We start from the raw sequence: 13,987 nt of genomic DNA on the forward strand, positions 1-13,987 counted from the left end.
GCAAAGCAAAGTTAAATACTCAGATACTCAGAAGTACTTATTAATCCCCGTAGGGAAATTGTTTTTGTTACCGCAGCTCCCAAAGTGATAGCAAGAAAAAGTAGTAAGAAACAAAATTTTAACAATATACCCTATAAATATCCTATTTTAAACAATATGTACACATGTATAAATAACAGTTAATAGCGCAGTAACAGTAAAAAACAAAACAAAACAAACAAACAAAAAAGTAACAGTGAGATGAGATAATTTAGTTTGAAATAAATAAGTTAAATAGGACCAGTAACAGTAGATTAAAAACAAGTAACAGTGAACTGTGCAATAGTAAATCAAAGCCTTATAAAGAGTCGTTTAGTGAGGAGTGTGTACAGGCTGATGCCACAGGTACCTAGGTAAACGCCAATATAAAATTAGGGAGCTCAATTTGATTTTTTTTTTGTCATTCCTGGCGGTGCCCCTGTTTGCAGGTCCAAGAAAACTGTAGCTGTCACCTTAATCAGTGTGTCTCAGTCCTGGCTCTCGAGACCAGCCCTGAAATATTTGAGATGTTTCTTCCTCCCCACACCTGATTACAATCAAGCTCTGCAGTGGCCTGATAACGAGCCATCGTTTCAGGTGTGTTGGAGCAGGAAGCGTCTAAGGGGCAGTGGACCCCGAGGACCAGGATTGAGAAACACGACCTTAAATCATGTTTATAGAGGTTATAGGTCATAATGTTTACTTCACCTCTGCTGACCAAAGTGTTTATGAGTTAAGCGAGCCGTACTGGTGTTGTGTTCACTTTGCAGGTCTTGAGTCTTGAATGGTACAGATGAACATGGAAGAAGAATCCCAAAGTACCTGATTCACTTCAACGGCTGGAACAGGAGGGACGATAACCGGCGCACACCTCCTTAAAACTGTGTCATACTCATTGTAGTTGTTTCTCATCGTGCTCATCGACTTGTAGCTACAAATCAAAATGTGTGTTTGTTTTTTGGGGGTAGCTGGGATCGTTGGGCTGCCGGGGATCATGTCCTAAGGGACACGGAGGACAACCGTAAATTACAACATAAACTGCTCGCAAAGCCTAGGTCGCATGTAAGTTCATATTCTGTTCATTCGTTCAGTCATTCAGTGAACGCCATCGAAATATATAAGCACCGTGTGTATTTTCTCGTGTCACTCAGGCCTCTGTTTGCAAGAATTCAGTAGGAGTAGGAGATTGAATGTTTAGAGACAAGACTGATACAATTGTGTGTTTTGTTTTCTTTCCCGGCGGTAGGAAGAGAAAGGGATGGGCGAAGAGGGCGTCGTCAGCTGGTACAAATCCTCTCTGAAGACTCTCCCGAAGGAGGACGACAGTGATGACGCATGTGAGAGATCTTCTGTCTTTGTGTTTTGTCTCCCTCAGCAATCAAATTAATCCCCCCATATTTTTTCTGTCTGCAGGCTTGATTTCGTCTTCAGAGAGCAGCGACGGCGACGATTCCGACCCTGAATCTTCAAACAGTGGGGACAGCACCTCTCTGAGGACATCAACAAAAGGTGACGTGGATCAGATTAGCTTCATGCCATATTCAGACCAACATTTACCTCAATCAACCGAAATGAGTTTAGTTTCTCATGCCAGAGGTTCGTATTATGTTTGTTTCAGAGGGTTGACCGAGCAGACATTAATGTTAAGAGGAATGCGAGGAGAAGATCGTCCATGTTGACATCACATCCCGGATGTGCTGAAGAAGAAACTGGAGGACGACGCTTTTACATCAACAAGAGGAAGAAGGTACACGCAGCGACAAGGCTGCTGAAGATGATGTTGAATTGATTCGAGGCTTGTCCATAATCTGCCTGATTCATGTCTTCTAGCTGGTGATGGTCCCCTGTCAGACGAACGTGGTGCAATCTTAGAGTCCTACGTCAAACACTTTGCCATCAACAAAGCATTCATGGCCAACGAGAGGTACCGGCGTCAGCAGAAACACCACGCAGAGCAGCAGTCCACAGCCAGTCCCTCCAGAGAAGAGGTGAGTACACTGTGAGCAGAGAATGTGCAGGAACGACATCATCTGACAAAGATGAAATAGACGTTGGTTCAGGCGGTAACTGATTTCTGTGTCTTCGTTACATTCAAATGAAATGACATTAAATTTGAATTTCTTTGTTTTAAGCGAGGAGTTGTGTAAGGAGATGGGGTACGGCCTGAGGACACGTTTGACTTCACCTTACCATGATCCTCCTCATACCCTGTGAGCAAGCTCAGTTCAAAAAGGTCAGCTCCTCCAGGGTTTTCCTCGCCGTCAACGAAAGCTCCCCTGCTCCAGCAAGTAAGTCTGCCCCCATAACAAAGTCCTACGTGTTGTTCAGAAACCACTGCGCACAGCTGCGATGTGCTACATCCGTTCTAAAGTTAAAGTGTAAGCCCTTTTTCTCTGTTTGTGTTCGAAGCACCCACCGGGAGCGCAGCCCAAGCCCGTTGGGGCCAAACCCTCCAACCCCCAGTCCACAGACAGCCAACCAGCGCCAGCGACATTTCTGCCACCACGCCCACGCTCCAGCCCCCCCCCGAAGCGCCGACGTCACCCTGACATGGACTGCATCTCATACCAGTCGCAGTCACTGAGACTCCACCAGGAACACGTCTGGAGGTGACCGGCCAGCTGAAGAAGCAGTGGAGGTAATGAGGTTTTACTCCAAAGAAACACTCTGTTTCTTTTTTTTTTTTTGTTCTGTAAACGTCATGATTTGTGTCATCAGGTGGAGGCAGTGCAACAGCATCCCCACACTAAACGCCGTTTGGTCGACACCTCATCCCAGCCCAAGTTCTTCCTCAACCTCGACAGAAGTAAGCTGGCACTCCATTTGAATAAAAGCGTATCGTGTGGTACATTCAACCTGATCTTGTGGACTCTTCTACCACTAGTTCCACCTTTTTGGAGGGAATTACTAAAAATTGTGAACTTTTCTGTTCAAGCCGATTATATATAAAAATAATTGACTTGTTTCATGGCCTGAAACAATCCAACCTATTCTCAGCTAATAAGACGTGTTTATCAAGCCTTTACAAGTTCATGAATAGCTCCATGGGCTCAACTTTTTGTTATTGTAATAACCAGCTTAGCCCAGTAGATGGTGCTTTTGTACTTCTTTCCTCCCACAGTCATCCCCTCTTTTGTACTCAAGAGCTCCACTCTCCTAAGAACGACTTTTCGCTCTTAAAACTTTTTATTCCTGCCATAACTTTTTTCCCTTGTTAGCCATATATCACCAGTGATAAGCTCCACAGCTCTTTTAACACATTGTTTTTCCTCATTACCCAGAAACCCCAGTGCACAGTGGCTCATCCTCCCGTTGCCCTTGACGCCGAGCAAAGAGCGAAGTGGGCCTTTCTACGGCCTGGAGAGCCGGAGGAACAACGAGCTAAACGAGGTGATGATGTACTGAGGTGAACGTTTTATCAGCTGGAAGGGAAACAAATTTCTTGTTGAAGGACCCGAGGAGTGCACTTAAACAGTTCCCTCCTGTATGAAATGAAATGGTAAGGTCAAACAAATAGTTCATCATACAGGCCTGTGGCTTTGCCAAATTCACAGTGAGCTATGGTTGTGAACCTCAGATCCTCCTACAGGGGCTCACTCTGAAGACAGTTTGTACATTTTAAAATGATATGCATCATAAGAGGCTAGATCTGTTAAACACTTAATTATTGAACACATAGGTATGGATGTTGATGACGTGACAAAACTCCTCCATATTCCCTTCATACATTTTTTTTAATATATAATACTGGCATACTCCGATAAGATCAGCCTACGTTTGGTTATTGTGAGCAGTTGGAGCTTTTTCATAGTTCATAGCCCCCAAAAATGAACTTGTTCAAGTTCAATGAACTGCTATCACAAAATGCTGTGACAAAACTGCAGCTGTTGCCTCGTGGTATTCTGGTTAAACTGCAAGCTGAACATCCTTTAATTCTCTGCTTAGACCCGAGTGTTCATACAATCTAAAACCTCAAAGCTTCGTTCATTTTTTTTCTCCTTCTCTCTTTAGGTCCTCAGTTGGAAGCTGACTCCTGATAACTACCCCTTGAACGACCAGCTCCCCCCACCCTCCTACCTGTACGGTGCACAACACCTTTTGCGGCTTTGTGTTGGTGTCTGATCATTTTACTCTCACTCATCATACTTTGATCACATTCCCGCCAGTCTCTTGGCGTGCTCACCACTCGCTTTTTTCCAGTTAAACTCCCGGAGATCCCGGAAAGATGCAGATCCCTGAGAGGAACCTCGAGCCCTGGTCAAACATTTGGAACTCTTTCTCAGGTAAGGATGATTGTGATCAAATGAAATAATCAGTATTATTAGAGGTTTACAAAGGAAGAGAGGGACAGTAAGGCTGCAGGTTTCAAGTGTCTTTCCGCTCTGCGGATGGGAGAGTAGCAATCTTGGTTCACTCGGGCTGAGACTTGTTTCCTCACTGAAACATTCAGGCATAGTTTTGAAACCTAGCCCCTTGTAGAAAAATAGATTGTGCCGTCAGGTGGACAGAAGCTGCGAGAAATCATGTCGAATTTCCTTGGGGGATAAATCATTAAAAAGGTGAGGCGCTGCATTCAATGAACGGGACATCAACTAGGAAGCGTTCCGTCTTAAAATGCACCTCGCTAATAACCCGCATGGTTCATTAAGCAAGGTTTGACCTAGCAAGCATTAAAGCTAATAGTAACCGCCAGAGTTGAGTTGCAAGAAGTTTTTATTTCACAAGGAGAGAGAAAACCTGGAAGGTACTGGCACGACCTCGACAAATGCATTAATGCCTGATGTACGCACAAATAAAGAAGCAAGTAAAGGAAGAATTAAAAGATGGGAGTAGAGTTCATGGAAACATAAATGCTGACAGGAAAACAAAAAGACAAGGAAGAGGAAGATGAGAACACGTAAGGGTGGAGAGGAGGAAGAGCATGTGTCAGAGGGAGGGAGATGAGTGGACGTTACACAAGCGGGGGAGTCTAACTTTAATCCTTCCAAGCGATCTTCAATTAAAAACATCAGAATGTCATTTAAAATCATTAAAATAGCTAATTTGAAAACAATTTAAAATATTAAACGAATCACTGGATTATGATTACAAATTCTTTAAAAGTTCTTTAAAAGAGCTCAGCCATAAGCACGTGAAAATAGAAAAGTTTTTAAATAAGTGGTATATCTATCTATATTTAAAGAATGTTGTTATATTCTCTAGTGCCTTGCAGTATTGGGCCCATGACTAACAGGGGCCCCCCAAAAAATACTCAGATACTCAGAAGTACTTTATTAATCCCCGTAGGGAAATTGTTTTTGTTACCGCAGCTCCCAAAGTGATAGCAAGTAAACAGTAGTAAGAAAACAAAACTTTAACAATATACCCTATAGAATATCCTATTTTAAACAATATGTACACATGTATAAATAACAGTTAAATAGGACCAGTAACAGTAAAAAAACAAAACAAACAAACAAAAAAAGTAACAGTGAGATGAGATAATTTAATAAATTAAATAGGACCAGTAACAGTAGATTAAAAACCAAGTAACAGTGAACTGTGCAATATGTAAATCAAAGCCTTTATAAAGAGTTTAGTGAGGAGTTGTACAGGCTGATGTTCACAGGTAAGACTAATCTAGGTAAACGCCAATATAAAATTAGGGAGCTCAATTTGATTTTTTTTTTTTGTCAATTCCTGGCAGTGCCTCTGTTTGCAGGTCCAAGCTAAACTGTAGCTGTCATCTTAAGTCAGTGTGTCTCAATCCTGGCCCTCGAGGACCACTGCCCTGAAATTTTTGAGGTGTTTCTTTCTCCACCACACCTGATTCAAATCAAGCTCTGCAGTGCCCTGATAACGAGCCACTCGTTTCAGGTGTGTTGGAGCAGGAAGCGTCTAAGGGGCAGTGGACCCCGAGGACCAGGATTGAGAAACACGACCTTAAATCATGTTTATAGAGGTTATAGGTCATAATGTTTACTTCACCTCTGCTGACCAAAGTGTTTATGAGTTTAAGCGAGCCTGTACTTGTGTTGTGTTCACTTTGCAGGTCCTTGATGTCTTGATAGGTACAGATGAACATGGAAGAAGAATCCCAAAGTACCTGATTCACTTCAACGGCTGGAACAGGAGGTGACGATAACCGGCGCACACCTCCTTACAACTGTGTCACACTCATTGTAGTTGTTTCTCATCGTGCTCATCGACTTGTAGCTACAAATCATAAATGTGTGTTTGTTTTTTGGGGGTAGCTGGGATCGTTGGGCTGCCGAGGATCATGTCCTAAGGGACACTGAGGACAACCGTAAATTACAACATAAACTGGCTCGCAAAGCTCTAGGTCGCATGTAAGTTCATATTCTGTTCATTCGTTCAGTCATTCAGTGAACGCCATCGAAATATATAAGCGCCGTGTATATTTTCTCGTGTCACTCAGCCCTCTGTTTGCAAGAATTCAGTAGGAGTAGGAGGATTGAATGTTTAGACAAGACTGATACAATTGTGTGTTTTGTTTTCTTTCCCGGCGGTAGGAAGAGAAAGGGATGGGCGAAGAGGCGTCGTCGTCAGTCTGGTACTAAATCCTCTCTGAAGACTCTCCCGAAGGAGGACGACAGTGATGACGCATGTGAGAGATCTTTCTGTCTTTGTGTTTTGTCTCCCTCAGCAATCAAATTAATCCCCCCATATTTTTTCTGTCTGCAGGCTTGATTTCGTCTTCAGAGAGCAGCGACGGCGACGATTCCGACCCTGAATCTTCAAACAGTGGGGACAGCACCTTCTCTGAGGACATCAACAAAATGGTGACGTGGATCAGATTAGCTTCCATGCCATATTCAGACCAACATTTACTCTCAATCAACCGAAATGAGTTTAGTTTCTCATGCCAGAGGTTCGTATCATGTTTGTTTCAGAGGGTTGAGCCAGACATTAATGTTAAGAGGGAATGCGAGGAGAAGATCGTCCATGTTGACATCAACATCCCGGATGTGCTGAAGAAGAAACTGGAGGACGACTGCTTTTACATCAACAAGAGGAAGAAGGTACACGCAGCAGACAAGGCTGCTGAAGATGATGTTGAATTGATTCGAGGCCATAATCTGCCCTGATTCATGTCTTCTAGCTGGTGATGGTCCCCTGTCAGACGAACGTGGTGCACATCTTAGAGTCCTACGTCAAACACTTTGCCATCAACAAAGCATTCATGGCCAACGAGAGGTACCGGCGTCAGCAGAACACCACGCAGAGCAGCAGTCCACAGCCAGTCCCTCCAGAGAAGAGGTGAGTACACTGTGAGCAGAGAACACAGGTGTGCTTAGCTGAACACACATCATCTGACAAAGATGAAATAGACGTTGGTTCAGGCGGTAACTGATTTCTGTGTCTTCGTTACATTCAAATGAAATTACATTAAATTTGAATTTCTTTTGTTTTAAGCGAGGAGTTGTGTAAGGAGATGGTGGACGGCCTGAGGATCACGTTTGACTTCACCTTACCCATGATCCTCCTCTACCCCTGTGAGCAAGCTCAGTTCAAAAAGGTCAGCTCCTCCAGGGTTTTCCTCGCCGTCAACGAAAGCTCCCCCTGCTCCAGCAAGTAAGTCTGCCCCCCATAAACAAAGTCCTACGTGTTGTTTCAGAAACCACTGCGCACAGCTGCGATGTGCTACATCCGTTCTAAAGTTAAAGTGTAAGCCCTTTTTCTCTGTTTGTGTTCGAAGCACTCACCGGGAGCGCAGCCCAAGCCCGTTGGGGCACAACCCTCCAACCCCCCAGTCCACAGACAGCCAACCAGCGCTCAGCGACATTTCTGCCACCACGCCCACCGCTCCAGCTCCCACCCCGAAGCGCCGACGTCACCCTGACATGGACTGCATCTCATACCAGTCGCAGTCACTGAGACGCTCCACCAGGAACACGTCTGGAGGTGACCGGCCAGCTGAAGGAAGCAGTGGAGGTAATGAGGTTTTACTCCAAAGAAACACTCTGTTCTTTTTTTTGTTTTGTTCTGTAAACGTCATGATTTGTGTCATCAGGTGGAGGCAGTGCAACTGCGTCCCCGCAGCTCAAACGCCGTTTGGTCGACACCTCATCCCAGCCCAAGTTCTTCCTCAACCTTGACAGAAGTAAGTTTGCACTCCATTTGAATAAAAGCGTATCGTGTGGTAACATTCAACCTGATCTTGTGGACTCTTCTACCACTAGTTCCACCTTTTTGGAGGGAATTACTAAAAATTGTGAACTTTTTCTGTTCAAGCTGATTAGTATATTAAAAATAATTGACTTGTTTTCATGGCCTGAAACAATCCAACCTTATTCTCAGCTAAATAAGACAGTGTTTAATCAAGCCTTTACAAGTTCATAGAATAGCTCCATGGGCTCAACTTTTTGTTATTGTAATAACCAGCTTAGCCCAGTAGATGGTGCTTTTGTACTTCTTTCCTCCCACAGTCATCCCCTCTTTTGTACTCAAGAGCTCCACTCTCCTAAGAACGACTTTTCGCTCTTAAAACTTTTTATTCCTGCCATAATTTTTTTCCCTTGTTAGCCATATATCACCAGTGATAAGCTCCACAGCTCTTTTAACACATTGTTTTTCCTCATTACCCAGAAACCCCAGTGCACAGTGGCTCATCCTCCCCGTTGCCCTTGACGCCGAGCAAAGAGCGAAGTGGGCCTTTCTACGGCCTGGAGAGCCGGAGGAACAACGAGCTAAACGAGGTGATGATGTTACTCGAGGTGAACGTTTTATCAGCTGGAAGGGAAACAAATTTCTTGTTGAAGGACCCGAGGAGTGTCACTTAAACAGGTTCCCACCTGTATGAAATGAAATAGTAAGGTCAAGCAAAATAGTTCATTCATACAGGCCTGTGGCTTTGCCAAATTCACAGTGAGCTATGGTTGGTGAACCTCAGATCCTCCTACAGGGGCTCACTCTGAAGACAGTTTGTACATTTTAAAATGAAATGCATCATAAGAGGCTAGATCTGTGAAGGACGCTAAACACTTTGTGCTCAAGTAATTAACTGAAAACATAGGTAAAGATGGTGATGACATGACAAAAAAGTCCTCCCATTTTTCCTTTCATTTAATATTAAATACTGCGTATACTCCAATATGATCAGCCTACGTTTGGTTATTGTGAGCAGTTGGAGCTTTTTCATAGTTCATAGCCCCCAAAAATGAACTAGTTGAAGTTCAATGAACTGCTATCACAAAATGCTGTGACAAACTGCAGCTGCTGCCTCGTGGTATTCTGGTTAAACTGCAAGCTGAACATCCTTTAATTCTCTGCTTAGATGCCGAGTGTTCATACAAAACCTCAGAGCTTCTGTTCATTTTTTATCTCCTTCTCTCTTTAGGTCCTCAGTTGGAAGCTGACTCCTGATAACTACCCCTTGAACGACCAGCTCCCCCCACCCTCCTACCTGTACGGCGCACAACACCTTTTGCGGCTTTTTGGTTGGTGTCTGATCATTTTACTCTCACTGGTTCACTCGTCATACTTTGATCACATTCCCGCCAGTCTTTTGGCATGCTCACCGTCTCGCTTTTCTTCCAGTTAAACTCCCGGAGATCCTCGGAAAGATGCAGATCCCTGAGAGGAACCTTCGAGCCCTGGTCAAACATTTGGAACTCTTTCTCAGGTAACGGATGATTGTGATCAAATGAAATAAATCAGTATTATTAGAGGTTTACAAAGGAAGAGAGGGACAGTAAAGGCCGCAGGTTTCAAGTGTCTTTACGCTCTGCGGATGGGAGAGTAGCAATCTTTGGTTCACTCGGGCCTGAAGACTTGTTTCCTCACTGAAACATTCAGGCATAGTTTTGAAATCTCAGCCCCTTGTAGAAAAATAGATTGTGCCGTCAGGTGGACAGAAGCTGCGAGAAATCATGTCGAATTTCCTTGGGGGATAAATCATTAAAAAGGTGAGGCGCTGCATTCAATGAACGGGACATTAACTAGGAAGCGTTCCGTCTTAAAATGCACCTCGCTAATAACCCGCATGGTTCATTAAGCAAGGTTTGACCTAGCTAAGCATTAAAGCTCAATAGTAATCGCCAGAGTTGAGTTGCAAGAAGTTTTTATTTCACAAGGAGAGAGAAAACCTGGAAGGTACTGGCACAACCTCGACAAATGCATTAAATGCCTGATGTACGCTACATAAAAGAAGCAAGTGAAAGGAAGAGATTAAAAGATGGAGGTAGAGTTCATGGAAACATAAATGCTGACTGTCAAGATTCTGAAAATAACTCAAACAGGAAAACAAAAAGACAAGGAAGAGGAAGATGAGAACACGTAAGGGTGGAGAGGAGGAAGAGCATGTGTCAGAGGGAGGGAGATGAGTGGACGTTACACAAGCGCGGGAGTCTAATCTTTAAATCCTTCCAAGCGATCTTCGGTTGAGGCGGTCCCAAACCTGGGGGATTTAGGTCCTCTCATTCTCTAATCAAACACGCGCCGTACTGCCTCCTGCCGCCAAGCAGCGCTGCGGAGCAGCACCTGAACGCACCACGGAGTCGGCGGGCACCGGGACAAAATCTTTCAGAGCCAAAATTACCTCTATTCCACCACTCAGCCATAAAAATGGATATAAATAAATAAGCTCGGTACTCGGTGCCGACCACAAGGTGGTCTTCTGAAAATAGCTCGAGCTGGCGTTCATATTAGAGTGGTGTGCGGTATGAAAGGATCACAGCGTATGTGATGCTTCTCCAGATTTTTTTTTTTGGTCTCCCGCTGGGACCGTTCTCAACAGAGCATTGTCAAAACGGGACAGGAACACTTCGCGCAAATGTCATCGGTTAGTCGGGAGGAAAAACGGCAATCGAGAAAACAAAAAGTGCTCACTTCAGTGGCACCGGCCTGCAAATCACCAGTGCAATATTCAGCTAAATGGCAACGGACAATCACAGTAATATTTTCTCCCGAGTTGGAGACTCTGCAGGACGCTTGATACAAACTGAAATAGCAGTGTTCTTTTTGGAAATCAGCCTCGTGGCAGATTGTGCCGAATGACTGCGAGAGCGGGGAGGAAAAAAACCCAACTGATTGATGTCGCAGAGACCGAAGCGCAGTGCATTCTGGTACACACAGTTGATCTCTCACTCTCCCTTTCTCCGCAAGAATGATTCTGATTAAGTGTGGGTGTGTTTTTTTTTTTTTTTTTTGCACACGTGTGTCCACACACATTATGCTGATTTACAGTGTGTATGCCTAAAGCAGCTTGCCTTGTGTTATTACAGCTATAAAGATTAGCACAAGTCCAATTTCTGGCACCGTCAGCCCCCCCTAAAAAATCATTTTTATTAATAAATATATACGTTAAAACCTGTCCAGTGCCTTTCAGTGAGTTTATTTGTATCAACTTTTTTATTTGCAGTGTGGAATCAGGCTAAACTAAATCACCAGCGGGGTTCCCCCGTGTTCCCTTTATTGTCCCATTAGGGTTGTCTTGTTTGTTATTCGCTGTCAAAGCGCTCTTAAGTTCTCCTCTGATGAGGATAATTTGTTTGCATTGAGCTTAGGAAGGCCGGTGGAGCTAAGATGAGATGGCAAGATTTAAAGGATTTGGCCGAGTAGCGGATACTAAGAAGATTCCGGATTAGTTTTCCCCGCTACTGATTAGATAGGAGGGGGGATTTTTCACTCTTTTCCCGACTGTCGGTCGGCCTTTCTCGTGTTCGGTTTCTCTGTCACAGCGATTGCTTCTCTGCCGACGGTATAGGGACGGATGAGGGGACTTTGTCTCTGCCATACATACCCCAGGCAGAGGTCAGGGGGTCTGGGATTTATGTGGAATGATCCGGGGATATCTAGGAAAAAAACAGAAGTCGACGTGAACCCGAGACATGACATATGAGATGCTGTCCTTCATGTAAGTCTATAGGGTCGGCTCCGTCATGTGACAAACGTCTTGTGTTGAATATTTGATGAGAACAGAGAGGACAGCTGAACATTTTTGGAGTCTTATCTCACCAGATTTCCCTCCCTTGCACTTCCCGCCCCCTCTCTCTCTCTCCTAGGTTTATGGCAGAGTTCCACGAGGATTTTTTCCCTGAGTCTGCATATGTGTCAGCATCAGAGGCCCACTACAGCATGAAACAACCGAGGCCCGTTTATTGAAGGAGATGGCGGCCATTGTGTTTCCTTCCCTTGCTTGTCTCTACCCTGACCTGTCTGGGCTCATGCACAGAGGACTAAATCGCAGCTTTCTCTGGAGTTGAGCTCTCCCGGACCAACTTTTCTTTTCCTCTGGCCTGTTAGTCATCCTGCTCTTCCTGTATGGAGCCAGTTGCTTCTACCATGCCACTAACCCTCACCTCTGCTCTGTTTGTGTGGGACCGTCCTGCATGTCAAGCCGCCCTGCGCTGCTTCGCTTCAATGTGCTGCTCCATGGCATGTCAAAGTGCTGTCTGTTGGCTTGCGCTACCTGTTTGCAGGCTTGATATAAATATTGATTTGTAGGACACAGCCGCTGCCAAGTCCCTGTCTGCTGTTTTTGTTATCTGGCCTACACTTTTAAAGACCACGCTAAGGCCAGAAAGTTCTGCAGCCTCTCCAACATTAGAGGCTGGTCAGAACAGTTTTGAATCACTTAGCTGTGGAAGCAGAGCTCTGACTTTGTCGCTCCTCATAACCACAGTTTTGGTCCATTGTGGTCAATTGAAAGGGACACTGAAAAAGCCCTGTGTTCTTGCTCTGCCAAAATAAACACATTTTGGATATTCTTTAGGGTGCTGTTTGCTGGCTTGCCTGCACGGTAGCTTGGCACCTTCTTTATGTAGTGACTTCCTGTAAGCGCTTTCCCGTGAAACGCTGCCAATGATCCTCTTCCGGATATGATTCCTCTAAAAACTACAGCAGGACTTGCTCTTCTTATCCCGGAGATGCTTTCCCCGAGCAATTCTAATTTACAAACTGTCGATCAGGAACGTCGTTTCCTGTGGATTTTCCGTGTTTTGAATGTGTAATGTCCTCTCAGTGTCCACGAGAGATTTTCTTATTTCTTGCTTTGCTTTTCATGCTGTCCTGTGTATGTCTGATAAACAGCAGCTTATTATTTCCATTTATTTTTCTGCCTGTTCGTCTCACTACGGCCGCCTTCTAACGGAAAAGACGAGGCGCAGTTGCAAATGTGCTGTCTGCAGCATATCTGAGAGTAAACGTGTTGCTCTGTACACAGAGAAATGTGCTAATATCCTGTTCTGATCAACACTTTCTCATAATATACCATTAAAGAGCTGAGGCTGTTTTTGTATTTGCAAATATTAAAGATTGTTTGAGACCAGCTTTGAGTACCAGAAGGATTAGGCAATTACTTGAACGTGTCAAAAAAGAATTGAGAATAACTTTTTAGAAGAACAGACTCAATGAATCACTTGTGAATGCGACAACAAAAGTGATTGTTACGGCAGCTGGTCGTGACATTGTGAAAATGTAAATACAACACCTGTTGATCTGTTATTTATTTATCTTTGCACACCACTGGATCACTCTGTTCATATGTTGTCACGCTCGTTAATACGTAATGAGTTTGTCTGTTTCTTGAACACATCTGTCAATACAGTTGCTGTGTTGTAACACACTTGTATGCATAATACAAAATATTTCCTGTGTTATATACAGAAGTATCATTTGCATAGCCTGTTATACTTTTCTATTGTTCATTTTCAATGTCTGTTTCCTTTTTTAGCTCCGTTTAAATAAAGACTTTGTGAAGCTTCCTCACTCGCTATACATAAAGGACCATGATTGCTCTTGATTATATGAATTTTACTTTGTACTACCTGGACTGATGCCTGCTCATTCCTGTGCCTTTCCCCGCCTTTGTAATTTCCACTTTTTGAAGAATCAGCTCGGAGCGGGCGAATGGATTCGAATCGCCGACAAAACCCCACAAAGCACTCCTCCTATTAAAAGTTAAAAGCAGACTGGAGAATTTGATCAGCTGCCTTGACCTTCCATGTCCACGAACTATAGCTGATTA

General features: G+C 44.1%; 1 protein-coding gene across 1 annotated transcript in view; it reads left to right on the plus strand.

The window, feature by feature from the left end:
• Positions 1-13,737, plus strand: part of msl3 (MSL complex subunit 3) — a gene marked incomplete at its 5' end in the record, with an annotated part of 15,107 nt that extends 1,370 nt beyond the window's left edge. Inside the window, 13 exon segments of the mRNA NM_001303370.1 lie at positions 6,050-6,132; positions 6,252-6,347; positions 6,531-6,625; positions 6,703-6,800; positions 6,912-7,040; positions 7,121-7,278; positions 7,435-7,593; positions 7,718-7,953; positions 8,033-8,122; positions 8,608-8,717; positions 9,359-9,458; positions 9,559-9,643; positions 12,024-13,737. Of these exon segments, the coding sequence (NP_001290299.1) occupies positions 6,050-6,132; positions 6,252-6,347; positions 6,531-6,625; positions 6,703-6,800; positions 6,912-7,040; positions 7,121-7,278; positions 7,435-7,593; positions 7,718-7,953; positions 8,033-8,122; positions 8,608-8,717; positions 9,359-9,458; positions 9,559-9,643; positions 12,024-12,123 (1,539 nt within the window). The 3' untranslated portion in view covers positions 12,124-13,737.
• Between the last annotated feature and the right edge of the window lie 250 nt (positions 13,738-13,987).

Source organism: Larimichthys crocea, chromosome XIX, assembly GCF_000972845.2.
Source record: "Larimichthys crocea isolate SSNF chromosome XIX, L_crocea_2.0, whole genome shotgun sequence".
NCBI lineage: Eukaryota > Metazoa > Chordata > Actinopteri > Sciaenidae > Larimichthys > Larimichthys crocea.